This window comes from Cydia strobilella, chromosome Z (genome assembly GCF_947568885.1).
Source record: "Cydia strobilella chromosome Z, ilCydStro3.1, whole genome shotgun sequence".
Taxonomy (NCBI): Eukaryota; Metazoa; Arthropoda; class Insecta; order Lepidoptera; family Tortricidae; genus Cydia; species Cydia strobilella.
In genome coordinates, this window is record NC_086068.1 from 56,144,520 (window position 1) to 56,167,404 (window position 22,885).

The window sequence follows — 22,885 nt, forward strand, 5'->3', positions numbered from 1 at the left end:
ATAGCGCTATCAAGTCACTTGACTCTTTGTCGGAATTTGGAAAGGATAAAAAAAGTCTAGACTTCAATAATGCTGCACAGACCTCAAAAATATTCATATCATAATAGAGTAGTTGTCATTTAGGGATGAATGTGGGGGTGTTTACGATAGGTACCTTTTCTGAAAGACGCGTCCTTGCACGACACCATCTCTACGTCGCACAGCTTGCCGGACCAGCCCGGCGCGCACGTGCACGTGTACTGCGGGCCCTTCTGCGAACACGTAGCGCCGTTCTCGCACGGGTTTCCCTCGCACCTGGGGATAAGGGTTAGGTTAGCTTGGCAGGTGTCGGAAATCGTAGGATGTTACAGAGAACATTCAACATATCCAACACACAATCTTAACTGGACAAGACTGATTACAAATCAGTAGGTTAGGTTACCAATCAACGAAGGATTCAAAATGCTTCCCAGTGTATGCATACGGGCAGGGACCGGCGTATTAACACATTCACTGCCCCCAACGCACATGTGCGTTCACCGTCATACAAGTTTGTTCCTAGGCCACGCCCCCTGGCAGTGAATGCGTTAATAGGTGACGTGTCTATGTGTAAAAACTGACAATGTGTACTTACCAGTCGACGAAGGACTCGCAGTGCTTCCCAGTGTACCCGTACGGACAATGACAGGCGTAGTAGGTGACGTGGTCGTGACAGGTGGCACCGTTGTCGCACGGCGAACTGTCGCACATATTGATGCGGAATTGACAGTTCGAGCCCGTGTAGCTGGAAAACATGTCAATGTTAAACTTGTTGGATAATCAAATTTAATTTTGTTAGATAATATTTGATATATCACTTCATACACATTTTTTAGTTTAGATTTAGTTGAACGTAATCAGAAAGCGATAAAAATATGTGCCATTTTCAATCAAAAGGTGTCGGTTGTCAATAAGGCGCTATTTCCATACACCTTCAATTTGAATTTTGAAATCAACCTTATTGTTGACAAGCGACAATGTGGTACCTTTTGGTTGAAAATGTCACATATGAAGATGAAAAATTACGGCGTTACTAGACGTATGAAATCTAAGCCAAATTCGTGATCCCCGCTGTACGGCTCCGTATATTTTCCGGTAATTTCAGTTATTAAAAATTGGCAAAACATAGGGCGCCATCTTCTTCAAATCTGTAACTTGGAGGAATTTTTTTTGTTCACACTTTACACCTCTTCTGTGATTAATATATTTTTGTTAAATTCTGCAAAAAAGGAACTCAATTCAAATTCATGTTTTAACACTAAGGTTCAATTTTCAAAATTTTTGACATGATTTATAGTTCCCATTTGAAAAACTACGACCAACTTAGTCTGAGCTTACTTGACTTACTTTACTGATTTTTCTAGTAAAATTTCCTTACTTAATTAGTCGGTTCGTTCGTCTGACAGTTGATGCCGTATAAGCCAAGCTGACAGATCCAGTAGGCCACGTACTGAGGAGACTACCGACTGTTCTAGTAATATCTTACCCAGGCTGACAGCTGCAGAGTTGATGCCGTCGAGTCAGTGAATTCTTCGTCGTTCGTCTGACAGTTGATGCTAGAGAAACCGAGCGGACAGATCCAGTAGGCCACGTATTGAGGAGACTACCGACTGTTCTAGTAATATCTTACCCAGGCTGACAGCTGCAGTTGTACGAGTTGATGCCGTCGAGTCAGTGAATTCTTCGTCGTTCGTCTGACAGTTGATGCTAGAGAAACCGAGCGGACAGATCCAGTAGGCCACGTACTGAGGAGACTACCGATTGTTCTAGTAATATCTTACCCAGGCTGACAGCTGCAGTTGTACGAGTTGATGCCGTCGAGTCAGTGAATTCTTCGTCGTTCGTCTGACAGTTGATGCTAGAGAAACCGAGCGAACAGATCCAGTAGGCCACGTACTGAGGAGACTACCGACTGTTCTAGTAATATCTTACCCAGGCTGACAGCTGCAGTTGTACGAGTTGATGCCGTCGATGCAAGTCCCGCCGTTCATGCAGCTCGAGTCCGTGCAGTCTTCGTCGTTCGTCTGACAGTTGATGCCGGAGAAGCCGAGCGGGCAGGTGCAGGTGTAGGACGCCACGTACTGTTAAATTGATTACTTGTTAGATTGTACAGTCAAAGGCAAATATATCGATCCAGACAAATGACTCAAAAATATGTGAACACGACTTTATTGTCTAAGGTGTAAGAGCGTACACATATTTTTTAAACTTTGGGAATGTATATATATTTATGCCCTTGACTGTACATATAAAAAAACCAGTTTGGAACATCAACATACTAAAAAAACCGCCTTGATGCATCAATATCATATTTTATTATCTCTGGAAACTTGTCAAAAACCTGTTAAAGGTACATTATGTTACTCTATGGTTTACTAAAAAGACTGTACTCTGGTGGCAGAACATTGCAGTAATATCCCCCATTTAGACAGAACATACCTGGTTGCAAGTTGCTCCGTTCATACACGGCCGCGACTGGCACTCATCAATGTCGATCTCGCAAAGCTTGCCCGCGAAGCCGCTTGCGCACACGCAGTTGTAGTCGCCGATGCTGTCGAGGCATGTTGCGCCGTTCTGGCATGGGACTGCAGAGAGAGATAGAATGTTAACATATATCTATGGAATCTCGTGCTTAAGATTTATCGTCAAGCTTGGGACGAATATTGAAAGGGGATACAGACTAATTACAGACGGTTGATCACAAAAGTCAAATGTCATAGAAAAGAAGTTGGGTTTATTCCAAATATTAACTACTAGACTTTGCTCACGACTTCTTCTGCGTAGTTATTAATTTGGGTAGCTTATTTTTTATCAAATCTGCTTTTTATCGATTTCCCATACAAACTTCCACCCGCCTTTTCACCCCCTTAAAGGATGATTTCTGGGATAAATTCCCTGGGACTCGAACTTTCTCTATACCAAATTTTAACTAAATCTGTTCGGCGGTTAAAGCGTGAAAAGGTAACAGACAGACGGACAGACAGACACACTTTCGCATTTATAATATTAGTATGGAATTTAACAAATGCTGACTAAATTTGGTGGTCCAAGAGGGGAACCACTCAAAAAAATGTGAACCATCAAAACAAGGAACACTACCTCTCACTGTATATTATAAACCATTTTTTTTTATAAACTGATCGGCGATTGGCCCTAGTCACCTGATGGAAAGTGAAGACAGGGCCTAAGATGGAGCTCACCGGTTTAGTAACAGCCTATTCACTCTTGCTTTAAAGAGACCGAGGTCATATTGATCAGGGGATACAGATGGCGGGAGCGCATTCCATTCCTTAACCGTCCGTACCAAAAAGGAGGAGGCAAAACGTTTCGTGCGAACAAATGGAACGTGGACCACGAACGGGTTCATTCGCTCCCCGCGCCTGGATGTCCTATGGTGACAATGATGGCCAAGACCACAAGGGTCTTAAGCTTCTGTTTGGTTACTTACAAGATGCACAGTCGTCGGTGTTAATCGCACAGTCCTTGCCCTCGTAGCCCCTCGCACACACGCACGTGTAACTCCCGCCGGTGTTCACACACGTGGCGCCATTATGGCACGGAGATGTAGCGAAGCATTCGTCTATGTCGCGCTCGCAGAGCGCCCCGGTCCAACCGGCTGGGCATTGGCAGTTGAACTCCGCGTAGGACGCTTCGGCCACGCAGCGGCCGCCGTGGCGACATCTGTGGGGAAATATAATGTTAGTTAACTATTTAGTTAAATAGTGGTCCAAATGGCTGCACTGAACCATGAAGCTACGCTGAAAAGCCGATTTTTGGGTATAGTGATATTCCATAGAAGCGAAAACTTAGTGTAACAAAACCTATAAGATTGTATACCGTAAGATGGCTACAGCCATAAGATTGTATACCGTAAGATGGCTACAGCCATAAGATTGTATACCGTAAGATGGCTACAGCCATAAGATTGTATACCGTAAGATGGCTACAGCCATAAGATTGTATACCGTAAGATGGCTACAGCCATAAGATTGTATACCGTAAGATGGCTGTAAAAAGTAGCGTTTATACTCGTAGTTGATTCTTGTAAGCTTGTCAATTAGATTGTCTATTATGATATTCAGTATGGTGCAGTGAGGGAAAATCTTTAATATATAAGAGATAGCTATGTTTTTTAGAGTAGTAAGGATAAAAAAACTACATTGATGTCTCAGAAAAAGAAGCGGCGCCGGTGTACCCGTCTACAAGTTCGTCGATAGATCGGGCGTTACACGGGTTGTTACACGGGTTTTTAAATACTCTTAACAGTGAGGTAGAGTGACTTACTGGTTAGGCGTGCAAGGATCCAGCGTGTCTTCGCAGTTGCGCCCGGAATGCGGCGGTGCACAGACGCATCTGTACCCGTTCACGAGATCGATGCAGGAGCCGCCGTGGAGACACGGGTTGCCGGCACAGTCGTCGATGTTAGTCTCGCAGTTCACACCTGGACAAAAGATATTTTATTAGGCGACAAGTCTATGAGGCAGGCATTCACTTCGTTATTTGTACAATCTTATATTATTTAATAAATGTACTACTTCTATACCAGGATGTTAATAAAGAACCGTGTGGTATGATGGTAAGAGTATCCAAAAGAAAACTGAAACTTCAAAAATCTATATATAATACTTATATAAATATTTAAATACATAGAAAACACCCATGACTCAGAAACAGAGCGTATTCCCATCTTAAAGGCCGGCAACGCACTTACAACCCCTCTGGTGTTGCGGGTGTCCATGGGCGGCGGTAATCGCTTACCATCAGGTGATCCGTCTGCTCGTTTGCCTCCTATTTCATAAAAAAAATATATTTGTCCAACACAAATAAATGTCCTCACCAGGATTTGAACCCGGGACCATCGGCTTCACAGGCAGGGTCACTATACCCACTAGGCCAGACAGGTCGTCAATAGCCAATCGTCAGTAATTATCGTAACAGGAAGCAGAGTGAAAGTAAACCTACCATTGAAACCCAGTATGCAGTCGCATTTGTAGGCGTTGAGGCGGTCGTGACATGTCCCGCCGTGTTGACAAGGATTCGAACTGCATTCGTCTATGTCACGCTCGCAGCGTTGACCTGTAAATGCAAATACTTAGCATTCCTATTCTATGACTGGGCTAGTATAGGCTAGAGACACATTTTCATTAATGGTATCAATCGATCAGGTTTGTTTTTAGGATCAAATGTCTATATGGGACCCATTGCATTAAAGCAATACAAAAGTCAGAAATGACAGTCAAAGTCCGACAGTCGTACTTCACTCGCGAAACGCTCCAAACAAAACGATAAGTGAACGTGACGTCAAGGTCACTGAGAGCCCATCTTGAATGTATGGAAAATAAGTAAAATTGTGTTTTTGTCGGTGAAATATTGCGTTTATGCATATAGTTTTTGTACAATCTTTTTTTGGATAAAATGTAAGGAATCGAATTGTATGTGTTATGTATGTATATTGGTGGAGGGTAGGGTTAAGTCTCCCCGCGCGCCCTCTGGCGCTGGCCTTATTGTAATGCCTTGTCACTTGTCAGTCCGGTAATAAACCTATGTACAGAACGCACGGTCTTCTGCTTTACCACCCCCGAGAACTCTCCGTACCATCCCCTAGGCTTATATATACCAGCATGTTGACTTTATTCCTTTTTGGAAGTTTAGAGTTCCGGTTACTCTGGTTATAATATTAGCTGAAAATCGTTGACCAGTACTGAAAGTTCCGCTACTTGACGCTAAATGTTTACTACGAAATAAGGCGCGTTTTCTTACATTTCTCTACGACTACATACGGTCAAGTAATTTTTTTCCTGTACCATTTCGTACCTTGTCAGTGACAAAAGTATGAGATCCCTAGCGGCTCTGTCACTCTGACAAGATACGAAATGGTACAAAAACGGCACAATATTCCCTTAGACTTTACACATTATACAGTTAATAAACTTTTGATAATTAGTAACTCATACCTCCATAGCCAGGTAGACAATGACAGATGAATTGGTTGACTCCATCCTCACACGAGCCGCCATTGATGCAGGGGTTGGACGCACACTCGTCCACATCCGATAGACATCTGAAAACAACCGTACAGTTAGAAAGGTCAAGACATAACTAGAATCCATCTAAGCTAAGTCTGGCACGGCCAAACATTGTCACTGACGTCACTGTCAATCGGTGCAAACTTAGCGTAGACGGACTATAATGTGTTAATACGAAAGAAAAGTTTTCCACTATATCATCATTCGCATATCCTTTTCCCATCACTTGGGATTCTATGAATATTTACCTGGCATCATAATAGCCCCTCGGGCATTCGCAGCGGAATCCGTTGACGCGGTCGATGCATTTTCCGCCGTTGGCACAAGGGTTCGACAGGCATTCGTTGATGTTCGTCTCGCAGTGCTGGCCCGTAAACCCGGGGATGCACTCGCAGGTGTACCTGTGGATACACGGGTTGGTACACGGGTTCCATTTGACAGATGTAAGGTTTGTGATTTTCGTTTGTCGACGTACGCCAATCGAAAAGTATAAGTATAAGCCTAGCCAAGATAAGAAAAAATGTATCGGGAAAACAGCCGGGCTAGCACATGATTGGCGACGAGATAGACTACCCGTCCCTCTTTCATTAATACAGTTAGAAAAAGACGGGTAATCTATCTCGCGGCGAGATACTGTCGCGCCAATCATGTGCTAGGCCTACTGATGCTAAGAAAAGTCACGTGACTATTTCCATACATTATTTATGTGTCGATTGGCGCTTTCTTATAACGGTTGTTATATTGGCTAGGCCCCCTGTTCCATAGATCGACGGGCGGTCCAGACAAGTGGTAACTTTTCACCGAAAGCGCCAATCGGATTAAATAAGGTACGGAAATTATTATCTGACTTGCTCGCATCTGTCATCCTACATTAGAATCTTAAAACCAGACGGCCTACCGCCAATATCGAAAAATCTAAAATCGTTATCGCTCCTCCGTCCATCGCTCTTGTATATTCGAGCGACAAAGAGGCAGATAATGTTTTTCGATGTTTGCGGTTGACTCTCTGTGTACGAGTATAACTTAATACCCAATATACGGAAAGCGATTTATTTAACCGTTTACGTTTAAGTCTAATATAAAAAGCCGTGCGTTGTTATTATTTAAATAAAGATGGCTATTCTGAGAAAATAGGAGCAAGGAAATTAGACCGAAGCAATATTTCCTACAATGGCCGAGGACAGTAAAACTTGTTATAAACATCACAGAGCTTATAATGATACGGGTGCAAAAGGAGAAGTGCTTAGTCAAATAGTGCGATAATTTATATAAAAATACAGTCTTACAGAGATTACGTATATCATGCAGCTAAGAAATAATATGTTTAGAGAAAAACCATGCTATCTACTATTTTGGAAGAACTTACTCGAAATAATTGCTGCGTGTAAAGAAAAGAAAGAAAATATTAGAAACGATTAAAAGGTATAGATATAAATATAAAGCGACCGAGGTGTTAAATTCGCTTGCAAAGAAAGAAATTCAGCAAATTTTTATTACCGTGTCCCGATGTAAATGCATGCATTTTATTAAACACATTCACAACTTAAATATTTCAACAAATAGCTGATGTTAAAATTTCCTAGTAAGTAATTAAAACTGTCAAATAGATTGACATAAACTAGTGCTAAGATTGAAGGTGCCAACTATTAATAAGTTACACTAAACATTGAACGTAGGTTTACAGAAAAGAATCTACCCCACAAATTTTGGAGGTTAAAATTATCCCTCTAACTACCATTAATGCTAAACTACAAACGTGGTGTGTACAGTCGCCATCAGATATATCGGAGCGGTCAAGGTGCTCACAAATATCTGAACACGCATATATTCATTATTATTCACAACGACGGGACTTAATCGCGTAAAATAAGTTAAATATTGTCAAGCCGTTAGAGTGCGTGTTCTGATGGCGACTGTATAAGGGTGGGTACACGGGTGCTCTAACCTGTTGATTCCATCGATGCAGGTGGCCCCGTTTCTGCATGGATTAGAATAGCATTCGTTGACGTTGATCTCGCAGTTGCGGCCCGACGTGCCGGGCTTGCAGCGGCACTGGTAGCCGTCGATCAGATCTTCGCAGTGGCCTGGAGAAAGAAAATTTTGTTAAAACAGTTCATATTAAAGTTTTAACTATAAAACTCCTGTGAACAGGAAATCTCGGATCGACAGAACTATAGTTAACGCGCAGGGTGAAATCTTGGGTTTTTAGGGCGCTTATGTTAAATGCTCCAAGCACTGATGGGAATTATTATATTTATTATTTTCGCATTATCGGGGATTAATTTTGTTAACTATTTCATATGACTTGCAAGCCATGGTAACAGAGAACCGAAGCGTAGTACCAGTAGTTTAGGAAAATAACTATGAAATTATCAGTCAACAGCAACTGAGTGACTAAATAATTATAGTGTCTTTGAGACGAGACGCAGCGGTACATAATGTAGAGAAGTTAAACTGCAAATCTCACCTCCGAATTGACAAGGGTTGCATTCGCACTCATTTATTTGCGCCTGGCACACGTGACCCGTGTACTCAGGGTGGCAGTAACAAGTAAAGCTGTTATTTATTGATAGATTTAGTTAACTAACCTCCGAATTGACAAGGATTGCTCTCGCACTCGTTGATCTGCGTCTGGCAGACGCGACCCGTATACCCGGGGTGACAGTTACACGTAAAGCTGTTGTCTCCGTCGATGCACTCGCCGCGATGGCACGGAGCTGACAGGCAGTCGTTGATGTTCGTTTCGCATGACATTCCTGCACGAAGTAATAAGATTTACAATGTTAAATGTTTCTTTGTCCCTTTCGTGTGAGCTGTTTATTCTATTTAAGAAATACATTTAAAAGGGTAGTCCAAAATGTAGCACAATGGGTATACTAACATCTGTTTGGGAATTTAACGCATAAATATTGTAAGCGATCGATTGCGCGCTAACCCGTGTACCCTGACGGGCATTTGCACTCATATTATGCACTAATGGAGTAATTTTACGTATCCCTGTTCCATTTTGAGGCCAGCCGCCTCTATTTGCAAGTCGCAGCTAAACATACTGTAACCGATACATTGCTCGCTTACCCGTGTAACCTGGCGGGCATTCGCACGTGTAAGCAGCAATGGAGTCGTGGCAGGTGCCTCCGTTGCGGCACGGGCTAGAAGCGCAGTCGTCGATGTTCACTTGACAACGGGCGCCGGTGAATCTGAAAGGGAATAACGATTAAATACTTAATCGAGAAAAAATTATGCGGTTTTTCTGAAATGTTTTATTGGCACCGTAAGTAAGGATGCACCTGAAAGTTCGTTGACGGAACGGGGAAGGAATTAAGTCAAAAATAAATAGGACATACCGGGCGAAGAAGATATTAGGTAGGTAGATATTTGACGTCGGTGGTGCCGACTTACGAATGTTACCAGCAACTTTAAGAACAGGTGTTTCCTCACAGCCAAGTAAACGTGTACCCGGGTATACAGGTGTCTGCGGTACCTCATTATTTATTTTGGTTATATACAAAAATCCCGCGAGACTCATCCGTTAAGTCGAACACAGTGTTTTACTCAGCTTTATCTGGAGTTGTTCCATTAGCTGACCGACGCCAGCCCGTGAGTGACCCGAGTGTGAGTGGCCCAAATGTGAGTCCCGAGTGTGAGTGACCCGAGTGTGTGGCTCTTTAATACTTACCCAATAACGCAATTGCAACGGAAGGCGTTTATCATGTCGTGGCAGACGCCGCCGTTCAAACAGGGATTGTTGGCGCATTCATCTATTTCCACTTCACACTGCGTTCCCGTGAAGCCTGGAACAAAGATTAGATTGTATTAAATATAAAAATAGCATTTAAGACTGTCATATTTATTGTAATAACCTATGACTTAGGTAATCGGGCCATTTTTAAATTACCATCCATTTTTCGATCCTTCCATTCCGTTACCGTCGTACAAAGTCGATGAAAAGTGGTACTGGTAACGGAGGGGAAATAAAATTCTTAAGACACTTTATTTCTCCCATTAGGGTCGAAAGAGCTTGTGATTCTGAGTAAAACCAACATAAAAAATGTCCAAATTTAAAAAAAGGGATTTGTACAACCTTAAATAACAGGGCCCAAACCTAGATTTTCGTAAAATTACTAATTTTGGGCTTTTTCTACTCAGAATCAAGTGTTTGTTATTTTAAAAAAAACCTCACTTAACAATCTAACTTTAAGAAACAGCTTAATAATACAAAACGTATGTATAAAGGAGTCACAAAACAGACTAAACCAAACATTTTTCTTCTAATTCTAAGCAAAAACATTCATCACAATACTAAGTTTAAATTAACAATTGTGATTTTACTTAAAAAAGGAATTCTATGAATGCCCATTTAAGAATAGTTATGATGGGAAGATGTCTATTAATTTTGCACAAAAAATACTCAATAAACTTGAGATCTTATAAGTGATAAATATAAACTAATATGGCGACAATATTTACTATCCTAGTTGAACTATCCACTTTATAGAAAGTTAGAAAAACAAACTAGCCCCGTATGACCAAGCTACCCGGCTCTAATTGAGACCGGACTCATCTAAACATTCCACTCACTTACAAACCAAATTCAACCTTAATCTTAAACTATAATACTCAAATTCCAATAACATTCACCTCGTCTGCCCTTCAGTGGCACAAGACACTCGAAAATCTACCCAATCATGTGAGAAACAGAGTACGTTTTTGAGAAACGAGTTAAAACCAGTGTTCGAACGAGCCCTTACTAAGATACCATGTTACCTTTTCGCAAAACTTGTATTTTATCCAAGGCAACAGAGCGCGCAATTTCTCAAAGTCATATCTCAAACTTTCATATTTAAAAAGCGACCTTACGACGTTAACTATAAAGTTGAAACTTTCAAAACACTCAAGAGAAAGATGCGAAATTTTTAAGCGCTCGCGATCAATATTTTTAAAGTGGCCACTTGTATCGGAAACTCCAAATTTGGAATGTGGTCTCCGAAGACAAAGTTGTTTATGCCGGTGGGGAAAAAAATTACTAAGATTTCTACGTATTAATTTTTGAGCGGTGGTCGTTAGCAGCGCCTCGGTTAGCGGCAAATATAAAGTTGCTTTGTAAAAAAGAAATGTAATGTCCGCACGAAAAACTTAATTTATATTGAAATTTCAATGGCTTTCTTGTACTATCAATTATCATCCATCGCAAAGTTCCAAATTTAGACTCATCCTATTAGATCGCAATAAAGTAAAGAATGTGTATAGGTCTAGAATTACCCCCGTGTTGATAAGACCTCAATTACTTGTAAATGCCACGGCGGTGTAACAATAATTGTTATTACGCCATTTATTTCTATAACCGACACGGCTTATTGGAGGGGACCGCGCCTGCGCTCGCGTCGCAAGTAAGAAGAAAATTGGTCAAACCCTCAAACCTATATAAAATGGCTAAAATTAGACCAATCCATCTCTATATGGTTCCGTAATCAATTTTCATCGTATCGTAATCACGTATTTTCAATAATATATCATATCAATAATTAACCCTTAATAGGGGATATTACTGCAATGTTCTGCCACCAGAGTGCAGCACTAGCCTTTTCAGTAAACCATAGAGTAACTTATACTTTCTGCACCTTTAACAGGTTTTTGATAAGTTTCAGAGATAATAAAATACGACATTGATGCATCAAGGCGGTTTGTGTACAGAGGACCTACCGGGAAACGCGAATCCGAAATTTCGCTATCTGCCTCCTTATCGCTCGAATATGCAAGAGTGACAGAGATGTTAGATAATGAAATTTCGATTTTCTTTTTTCGCGATAGACCCTCAGATTGTGATAGTGGCGTCCCTAATATTCCCTATTCGACACAAAACAAAGATGGAGGTCGTGAGTTCAAACCTCTTTGCCACTCAAATATTGATTACATCAACAATCATTACATTCTGGTTTAAAAAGTTACATGACCGAAGCTAGCCTAATCCATGTATTCAAAGAGCTCATTGAAAGCCTTAGAGTTGCAGGCGGCCATAGGCTTTAGGCGAGTGGGCCCGTATGGTTTTTCACTACCGACATGAATATGGTTCGGCACCGGTGGAATAAAAATAGGCCTAGGCGGGTGCTATTATGAAAAACAAATACCACAGAATAAGTAATAGTATTGCACAGAACAGCCGCACCGCCCCGCCCCTACTCGAATTACCTCACCCCGCGACAGCAGATTGACGGCCGTTTGCTGTCCGCTCCTATTTTTAAGCAACTTACACACACTATGACTATGACGCATGATGCGTGTACAGACGTGCCGTTCACAAATAGAAACGCAAGTGATTTTTGATGTATATCGTGTTCGCCCTGTGACAATACTATATAACACACTTCGAAATTTGACTTAAACGCCGCCATTCCTGTCTTGTGCCGGAGTGCAACTGTCACGATTTTGGATCACAGGCCGCGGTGCGCATGTCCGCCGCATGATAATGCGCGTGCTAGTGCTTACACACACATACAGACTAATATTATTGCTATACTGTTATTGTATATATTGTTATTGGTGTATGTTTAATTGTTAAGCTACTTGGTATATTCTAAAGATTGTTAAGTTTGTCTTGTTGTGATATTACTAACTTATAAGACTTAATAAATGAGCATGTCAGCTAATAGTTTAGTTAAATTTAAATGTAAAAAACTACTGAGTATGGTCAATAATTTTCTTTCAGATTATTCAAATGGACAAGATTATTCGAGGGCACGCGTGGTTAGTCTATAAGTACATAAATTTTTGCTGAACATAGAAGGAAGTCGAATCTGTTTTATGGTCCTATATCAGGCCTTAGTTCGGTCCGTATTGCATGCGACACTGTATGCCCAAAGAGAATGACCCGAGTGGCGTAGGTTACATTTGAACCAAAACTCAACCAATTTTTTTAAGAAAAGAAGTTTTTTACGCAACCGTTTTTGAAAGACTTTGTATAACAGCGTGTTCAACAATCGCCAATCTCTGCTGCTCTGACAAGATCTAGTAATCAATTAGCGTGTTGGTTGCCAACAATGCCAATAGCCGGGCGTGGCGGTTGCCGGGTTGCCCGCACCGATCCCCGGCGGGTTGACGGCTGCAATTTGCCTGACTGCCTGATGATTGTCATTAGCTATGAGTGAGTAGGGTTGCTTACAACGCAATACAAGAGTTGCATTAATAATGACATTGGTACACTTTGTCTTCAAACGCCATGCAGAGCTTGATCCAACTCTAGACTCGGTTAAGGCTAATGCGCAGACGCAGCAACAAAGTGTAACAGCGCTACTTTGTACTAATTAATTCTTTTTGCATATTTCCTACCCGTTACCATTACAACTTTTAACAGAAATATCATAACATGTTCATTTATTGTTTGAAAAATCAATAAAAAAACTACGACATGTACTCATCACAAGCTTACTCACAAGTACTAACTAAGGCAGTTAGAGCATAACATAAAAACCGGTTAGTACCACCCCTAACAGAGACCTAGTTCCCATACCAATGTGAACGCCCGAGCATTGTCTCCAACACGGAAACGTTTCTCTCGCCAACCCGACACCTTAACACAACTGGTTAAGGTTCAGAATCAAATAGCAATTCAGTTTCGAACTATACTCTTCGGTCTAGGAGCTAGGGTTGCCTTTCGACTGGCGATGCCGTTATAGGTTCATAGGCTGTGTAAAATCTTGTAGATTTTGCAATGACAGTCATTATGTTCTATCAACTGTTTGCGTTTACAGGCGATTTGTATTCTTTTAGTGGGAACTTGTTGATTTTATTTATGTGTTTTACTTTCTTTTTGCGTAATACGATAAAGTGAAAAAGTCGTCATCTTATACCTCCCGTCTACTTGTTCTAAAGACGCATTTCTAAGGGCGCCCGCTTACTGGCGCGGGTGCACGGAGCGGGCCTTAGGGCTACCCCACATTAGCGTCTTTTGAGCATCGCTATGGAAATGGCGTCGCCGCGCAGTTGCGCCAACGTTACGTCGAGCAGCAGCCATAGAGCTGACTAGACGGAGACGCTAGTGTGGGGTGGCTCTGAAATCCATCGCACGCGTCCGCGCCAGTCAGCGTTGCTCATACTATTTTTTATTAACCCGCTCACCCTCCCTCCGTGCACCCTCGCCAGCTAGCGAAGCCCCTTAAAATTAGCGTCTTTTGAACAATAGGAAGAGCATAATCGTACTTGTTTATTCATCAGTGCAATGTTCAATGTCTGTTTAAACTCAAGACGACCCACAGGATGTCTCCAAAGCAACCAAACATCGCTAACCGACCGAATAAAGAAACAACAAACAAATTTGCAACACGATGAACTTCTCTTCAATTCAGCCGTATAATGACTGCTTTACAATACGAAGAAATGTAAAAGCGCTTCTGTATTACGCAAAGCGTTAAGCGATAAATACTTTCTCAATTGGTCGCGTAGCGTAGTGGTGTAAACTTATAGATTTAAGAAGGTAGGAAGTTTCATAAAGTAAGATCTGGATGGGCATACTACGTCGCTGGTCGCATTCTCGCTTCGGTCAAATGCGTTCAATTATCATTGCTTACAGAGTTGATACAACCAGTTTAAATATGACTTGCAGGTCCTTAAGAAACTGGGATGATACTTAAATTGGTTTATGATGAAAATAGCTTGTTAAGTGATAGGGTATAACTGAGACCTGTCCGGTAGGACAGCTATGGGCATGCATTTATTTTTTATGAGGTACGTAATGTCGCGAAGGACTTTGCTCTCGTGTTTTTTTCTAGAATGTTATGGGACGTTGACTTCGACCCCTACGTTGCACAGTTGAGTGGTTATACGGGACTATGAGGATAATATTACTTAGGCTTGTTAAGAAATGTTTATTCAGTAACACGACAGACGATTCAAGATTTTGATACACTGCGATACTGATGCCACTTATGAAAGAAACAGAAGTTACAGAGTTACTTAATTGTCAGTCATTACTCATTAGCTTTACGCAAATGATAAAACACCGTACTTAAAACATGTCATCTTTTAGTGTGCTCGCGGTATTCCTACCTCCCGAGTCTGAGAAACAAATTTTCGAATACTAATATTATAAATGCGATTGTTAATTTGTGTATTTCCTCTTCATGCTTAAAAACCGTTGAAAACACTCCTCCTCACTCCTCTGGAGTTGCAGGCGTACATAGGCTTTGGAGACTGCTTAACATCAGGCGGGCCGTATGCTTGTTTGCCACCAACGTAGTATTAAAAAAAAAAAAAAACAATTAGATTAAATTTTGTATGGAGACAGTGACTGCTATAGTTATTGTCCCCTCCATTGGCCAATCTTAAAATAAGACTTTTATTGCCTTGTTTCTTTCTGTTTTACTACGGAGTGGCCAATTACTATGGAGTGGCCGATTACTATGGAGTGGCCAATTACTATGGAGGGGCCAATAACTATAGTAGTCACCCGTTTAAGGCCTAACGAAGGACATAGCCTTAGGATAGTTTTTATCAATCATCATAATTCCACGCAGACAAAGTCGCCGGTAGTAGCTATTCATTCAACAAAAGCTCTAATTCTAATTAATATTTTCAATATGTACGAACATAACGTTTGGTTCCTGCAATACGGCCACTTGGGCATCAAAATTTTTAAAGGAAACTTAACGTTATTTTTAATTAAGATTGAATCTCGAATAATCATAAATTTTTTAATGTGGCCGTATTGCAGGCAGGCGGAGATAATAAGCTTAAAATAGGCCTACTTAAAAAGGTCAGAGCAAACAGAATTAGTTGTATAATAGTAAAGTTAATTTCTAAAGTCTCCGGGCTCATAATCAAGCAATAGTTATAGAGCAATATTCTAAAGAGCATTCAGGAAATATGGCGCGAGCGTCAAGATTTATACTGCCATAAACCTGTGACCAATTATCAGACGTCGCTGGTCGTATATCTGTTTGGTTGAAGTTAGTACTGTTTTAAACGTGCTTCAGTTTACTAGATGATTAAGGGAGATTATCTTTCTTCAACTAAATGAAAAGGTTATTAAAGTCGTAATCAATAGAACTTGCAAATAATGTAAACAAAACATTTTACCTTCATTACTTCGTAATCTCGGATAAAAGGACAACCATGACCTTAATCAACAGTCTATATACTTAAATTTTATTTATATACATTTTTAGTTTAATTAAATGTTAATTATTAATATTTCAGGGAAAATAACCTTCGTAAAAATGTTAGGTTATGTGTCAAACGTCATATTTGTTTAAATTATTTACAGTATTTTATTGACGACGACTTTAAACGTGATTTGATTGCTCTATTTCAGTTTACTATTCTTCGTTTTTTTATGGATGGTATAGAAAGGATGCCAATCTCTTAAGGCAGAATTGTTGCAAAAGTGATCGCTTTCAGCTTTAAATAATAGTTCCTAATCTCTCCGGTGGTGCTAGTTAGGCTCTGGGACATAAGGCAACAAATAACCCGACCAAATTACGTAGGTTGTTTTTGGTAGTATTTCGGTGTATGGTGGCGCCGCCTAATTACTGTTTTTTGATGGACACTTTTCATTCATAGAGATTTGGCTCCTTTATATAGTCTCCATGGTTTTTTTAGCATTAATTTTGACGTTAAACATTTTATTCATAGGTATTACTTTTTAAGCGTTTTTCAATAAAAAAGCCGTCAAAATTGTCTACCCTTTTTCTAATTCTAATGCTGAAGAAAACGAGGTACTATAGTTCAGTTTAGGTACTAGATTATTTCGTGGATGAGGAATTATCTTCTTTTAACCAAATGGAAAGGTTGATTGCAAGTAACTTTGGATAAATACGTAGTTTTGAAATGTTTTGAGTTTTGTACTGCAAAAAAATGTTTTTAATTGACTTATGTTACGACTGGCCAATTCACATTTAGATTTAGTAGGAGAAAAGAGATATAATAAAGACGATTGAAACCTGGTACCTTATACGAGACAATGACTAATAATTGGAGGAAAAATTAAGGAAGAAAGTACCGTGGAAGGCAGTAGAGCTCAAAATAATGGCATAGAAGTTGTTGAATGGCGGTTACTCCACCGATAAGAGCTGGACTCTTAAACAGAATTATAATTACGATGATTGGTTTGGTTGTGTTAGTTGTCGTGGCGAATGGACACATTCGTCAAATCTGCCGAGGCGCTAGAATCGGTTGAAACATTCCTATGACTACAGAGTCACACAGAAAAAGAAACGGGGTACTTACCAGGCATGCAAACGCATCTAAAGGTCCCAGGATCGTCAAGGCACGACCCCTCGTTGCGGCAGGGGTGGCTCTCGCACTCGTTCACGTTGGTCTCGCAGCGGGGGCCCGTGAAACCCACGGAGCAATTGCAGGCGAACGACCCTGGCGTGTTCACACAGAGACCGTCGTGTTCGCATGGCGATCCTAAAACAAAACGTGTTAAGAAACTGTATTAACTATATGTTCGCTCGTGGCGCTCTTAGAGCCACCGCACACTAGCGTCTCCCGAGCGTCAGCGTCTAGTCAACTCTATGGCTGCTGCTCGACGCAACGTTGGCGCAACTGCGCAGCGACATAATTTTCCATAGCGCTGACTAGATGCCGACGCTCAAAAGACGCTAGTACTAGTCCTTAAAGTACAGAATTCCGTCCAACGCATAGAGTCCACCCTGAAATTGCACCCATCTGTGGCTGTACACTTAACGTACAGATTTAATCCTCGTTATCATCCCAGAAAGTAAAATCACAGTTCGAATGCCCCAATTTGTCCAATTGACCGGCCAATTTAGTACAAAATTTGTACAAAAACAAGATGGTAATAAATTGACCCAACGAACTGTTTTTAGTATAACACAGGTCAGCGAAGGCGGACTCTGGACATATAGTACCCAGAGATATATAGCACGGTCTTAGGTAAGAGACAGTTGACTGTTTACGAAGATTTTCAAACACAAGTGACCGCATTTATGGCCAGAGCACACCAGCTCAAATGTTGGACACGTCACGCAGGCGGTGTGCCGTCTCTCATAAGGATCTGTACATTACAACGCGCACGTGCAAGTCACGTCCGGTATGCATAGGCCTTAAGTACCGTTTCATATCAAAGAAATATCCTTTGTTTCGCCTTTCGGCCAGTAATTTTTTCAGAGAACTCACCCTGTTCGCACTCGTTGATATCCTCGGAGCAGTCGAGTCCCTTGTAGCCGGACGCGCAGGAGCATGTGTAGGAGCCGTTGATGGGGCTGGTGTCGCATATGGCGTCCGCGTGGCACGGGTTAGAGGTGCAGGCGTCGTCCAGGTGGCAGAGAAGACCTGTGGAAAAGAGAAAACGTTAATGTAAGAACATTGTTATAAGACAGTTGTCAGAAGGCAGAGATCTGTGAAGAAAGGTTAGAAAGGTATTAGAATATTAGTGTACGCCTGTACGGCCTCAGTGGCGAGCGTCCGGCGGCACATTAGGCGCGTTGTACAGCGTAACGTCGAGTTTAAAAGGGATTTGAGAAGTATGCACCTGTGTGTGTGCCTCCTTGTGTGTGTTCTACCACTTGTACCATGGGCTGTGCTCTGAAGAATTGTTTGACATGATGCCAACGGCCGCTTTTTATCACCGCACCGCTCGCCGTCGGCAGGGTGTTCAGCCTCACACCCTAGAACCTAAATGGTCGCGTACTGTGCGGTTTAAGAGGGGTTTCCTCCCGCGGACGCTTCGGCTGTGGAATGAGCTCCCTGCCGAGGTTTACCCGAGGGGCTACAGTATGGGGTTCTTCAAAAAAGGAGTGTACAGGTTTTTAAAGGGTCGGCAACGCGCATGTAATATCTCTGGTGTTGCTGGCGTTCATAGGCTACGGTAACTGCTTACCATCAGGCGGGCCGTATGCTTGTTTGCCACCGACGTGGTATTAAAAAAAGGTGGATTTTAAGGCGTTTAAAAACAAGACAACGAAAAGAATTTTGACCCAGTTAAGTAGCTTCTACCAGTCAATAGATGTCACCACGTAGATCACAGATCACAGTACTAGTAGAAATTAATTTGGATGAATAAACGAACAAAACGTTTTAATCTGTACTCCTGTCCCGCGACCGCGCCACCAGCGATGGCTCACTCATCCAATATCCACTTATAATATACCTATAGGTACTTAATAAAAAAAGGGCTACACTGGGACGGTAGGACAGTGCAAAAGTACCTGCTTTTGATGTATAAAAAGAGCGCATGATTATGGTGCACATATTGTATTTTTCCATGTTATTATCAATAAAAAAAACAGACCAGTCTATAGAACAAAGCTGTTCACTTACCAGTCTTTCCAGGGGTGCATCTGCAGTAAAACGCCCCAACCCGATCAATACACGTGGCTCCATTGAAGCAGGCAGCACCAGCGCAGTCATCGATGTTAACCGAGCAGTCAGGACCAGTCCAGCCGTTCACGCAGATGCAGGAGAAGCCTCCGACGGAGTTGGTGCAGGTCGCGCCGTTCTGGCATACCAGCGGTCTGTGGGAGAGAGGGACATGGTTAGATTTTGTCACGGAGTTGGTACACGCGCCATTCTGGCATACCAGCGGTCTGTGGGGGAGAGAGATGGTGGTTTTGTGAGCTTTTGAAGGCCGAGTCGAGCAGCATAAGAGTATAAGGCTGCCTTTGTACTGAGAAGGAGATCAAAGGAGGCAGGATTTAGCTAATAACATTGATTCTCTGCTCCGCTCCCCTGGATTACAACCAATGCTATTAGTCGATTCCCGCAAATCTCTCATCTCTGCTTGTCTTCGCCTCAGTAGAAAGGCAACCTAAAGTATGGATAAGTATACCTATAGTTGGTCAAGCAAATCTCGTCAGTAGAAAAAGTCGTGAAATTCAAATTTTCCGGTTCCGTACCCAAAGGGTAAAACGGGACTGTGTGTGAAGGGCGTGTGTGTGTGTGTGTGTGTGTGTGTGTGTGTGTGTGTGCGTGTGTGCGTGTGTGTGTGTAAATATATTTTTGGAACGTTTGGTTTGTAAAGATGTTTGTGAACTCAATATTTATTTTTAAACATGATACTGATACATTTATAAACCTTCAACTCGTAACGGTTTCACGCGATAGTATTTAAATTCAGATTTCAAAACATGTCTTTGTCGCCAGCGCCACGGCAATGACAAGAAATACACTTTTTTTTAAACTGTTTACAGCGCGGTGACAACATGATTGGACTTTTTTAAACATCACATTAGCGGCGTAATTTGGTGGTTTAAATGTTTTAAGAATTTTTAAGGCATTTTCATGAACCCGAAACGCTTTCGGCTTTCGCAACGGTCATTTTTATAAGTATTTAGCATGTTTGTAATATTTAAATTGTTTGTGATTTAGTGTGGCATTAAGTTTCGGGGAAGGGAAATGACCGCAAAGAAAATGTCGCATTTTTCAACCGACTTTCAAAAAGGACTGTTATTAACAGTCTGTTTAACAGTTTTTTTTTTTCAAGTTTTTTATTGTCATCGTGGCGCTGGCAGATTAAATTTGCCTTAGAAAACGGTACAAACACTGACATATATGGAGAAATTAGTAAGATTGAGTATACTGTAAAATTAAAAATGTGAGAGAAGGCGTGTGCCCAGTGGGACGCATATACCCGTAGGAAAACCAATAGCACGTAGTAGCCGATAGAGCAGCGCCATCTACCATGTCATTCGAAAACTAAACCTTACTACACTCATAGAGTAACTTATACTAGAGCGGTACTGTCATAGTAAATTTTGTAACCCCAGTAAATTCACTGCCATCTGTCGACACACTTTAAAACTAAAAATAAATATTTATAAATACGATAAAATGTATTTAAATATGGATAAATGATTTTTTTAATTATTAATAATATTAATTATTTTTATGATTTTGACCCATGTTCTTTCACTGATATGCGTTAAAATTATAAATAACAAACGAAACCGTCAACGCCCTCTATACGAGTGTAGGCCAAAACTAGTGGCGCCCTCTGATCGAGAACTAAATTTTCGTGATTTTCGAGGCACGTTTTTTCCTTAGACTGTATCCATCTATTACGGAGTTATATCTATCTTTGCTACACTGATGACGGTTGGTGCCATCCAAGCGAATTAAAACAATATTCCACCAATGATATCATAATACGGCCGAATGTCTTTATTATTCGATCGGCTTTACGAGCCAGATGCATTAGCGCGCATAATTTACTCAAATTGTGGGTCCATGACCTTGCGACGCCATTTTGAGATGCAAACTTGGAACTAGTTAGATCAGGGGTTCCTAACCTTTTTTGACATGAAACTCCCATGGCGATATTATCGTGGCTCTAATTACTTTTTTTGTGGTAAAAAATAGATTTATTTATTGGCAATGCTTTTTTTGATGATTGGGATTCCATAACGCCATATTTTTTGCATCAGTCCTCTCGCAAAATTGTACATATTGAAATTATTGAATCGGTGTTCGAATACATATTTTTGTTTTAAAATGTTCCGTTAACGGGCAGGATAACGATCAGTTCTACGAATTTTAAGAAAATTGCATACTTTTTGATATAGGAAAATAAACAACCGAAATAAAACTACATATAATATAATTGTTTCCGGCGCATTTTGTGAAACACTTCAGACTTAAATATTATTCAATTTTCTAAATTACAAATCTTGCAAAGGAAATTACTTATAGTTTCAACGACTGCAAGTTATCAAATAAAACGTCAAGCGACCAACGATAAATCGTTTAAGAAATATCCATGGCATTTAAATCTTATGACCGTAACACCGGGAGTTTGCATTAATTATATATTCAAATTTATTCTGATGGACATTTAGATAAGTTACGAGAAACTATAAGTCGAAGTTATTGGAATTTATTTATTACACAAAATGTGATATGATGTTTTTTGTGACACTAGCATATATTTTATGTAGTTACAGAACGGCTATAGAATTTATAGGATGGAATATTTCTAGAGACTGAGCTGAAAGGATAGTGTTATCTAAGTGATCTACAATCGAATTATTATATTCGTAAAGCTGGATTAAAAAGTAAAGCAAAATCATAAAGTGAAATATTTTTATATCAGAGACAACCCTACAAAGTTATTTACATTTTAAATTGACACAAGTCATGTCATTCATCGGAGCTACTTGCTAGGGTTGAAACATGCAGATTTTTGCACAAATGTTTAACAAACTGTATCTCATAAACGGTTAGAAATATTAAAGTGATTAATAAGTGTAAAATAAAGTACGTAGCCTAAACATTTAGCCCGTTTGCATAAAAGTCCCTCATTCTGTTCCACCGGATGTTTTTTAAATACGAAATTGTGTATTATATATATATATTACTTTTACATATATACCAAAGGCATTTATTATCAATATAAATAAACCATTATAAGTTTGTCGCTCCATTTTTCTTATGACGCAATGGTCAAAACTGTGACATTTATATGTTAATGTTCAAAGATTATCGAATGGTCATTAATCTTAAAACGGTAATCGATTGGTCTCAGGACAGTTACATTAGCATCGCTGATAATGGCGAAATTATTGTTATACCTAAACAAAGGTTCGTTTGCAGTTTATGGCTGTTCCTAATCTTTAAAACTTTATACAGATACCATATTACCATGTACTTGAATAAATTTGTCAAAGTACAAATTTATTAATTACGCCATCAAAGACACAACATATACGATACTACTAGGTTCATGTTTAATCAGCTGCAAAAACATATTTGTCCGGCTTAAAAAAAAACTCTTCCATCAGATGGAAGGAAAAAAGTGAACATAAAAGACATTTGATACTGGCCAAGCATAATCTGTTACGTTCAGAAACTATCGAGTATTGGATGTCACTCCTGATTTTAACACACTAAAA

The 22,885-nt window shown here is 40.5% G+C and overlaps 1 protein-coding gene across 1 annotated transcript in view; it reads right to left on the minus strand.

Moving 5' to 3' along the window:
- Positions 1 to 22,885, minus strand: part of LOC134755221 (neurogenic locus Notch protein) — a 169,613-nt gene that overhangs the window by 13,568 nt on the left and 133,160 nt on the right. Inside the window, exons 6-21 of the mRNA XM_063691745.1 lie at positions 19,320 to 19,513; positions 18,177 to 18,332; positions 17,262 to 17,444; positions 9,721 to 9,835; positions 9,120 to 9,241; positions 8,633 to 8,800; positions 7,990 to 8,128; positions 6,293 to 6,445; positions 5,973 to 6,079; positions 4,981 to 5,094; positions 4,303 to 4,459; positions 3,467 to 3,699; positions 2,458 to 2,603; positions 1,951 to 2,099; positions 614 to 763; positions 155 to 294 (exon numbers count right to left, since the gene is read on the minus strand). Coding sequence (XP_063547815.1) covers positions 155 to 294; positions 614 to 763; positions 1,951 to 2,099; positions 2,458 to 2,603; positions 3,467 to 3,699; positions 4,303 to 4,459; positions 4,981 to 5,094; positions 5,973 to 6,079; positions 6,293 to 6,445; positions 7,990 to 8,128; positions 8,633 to 8,800; positions 9,120 to 9,241; positions 9,721 to 9,835; positions 17,262 to 17,444; positions 18,177 to 18,332; positions 19,320 to 19,513 — 2,426 coding nt within the window. The remainder of the gene's footprint in view (positions 1 to 154; positions 295 to 613; positions 764 to 1,950; positions 2,100 to 2,457; positions 2,604 to 3,466; positions 3,700 to 4,302; positions 4,460 to 4,980; positions 5,095 to 5,972; positions 6,080 to 6,292; positions 6,446 to 7,989; positions 8,129 to 8,632; positions 8,801 to 9,119; positions 9,242 to 9,720; positions 9,836 to 17,261; positions 17,445 to 18,176; positions 18,333 to 19,319; positions 19,514 to 22,885) is intronic.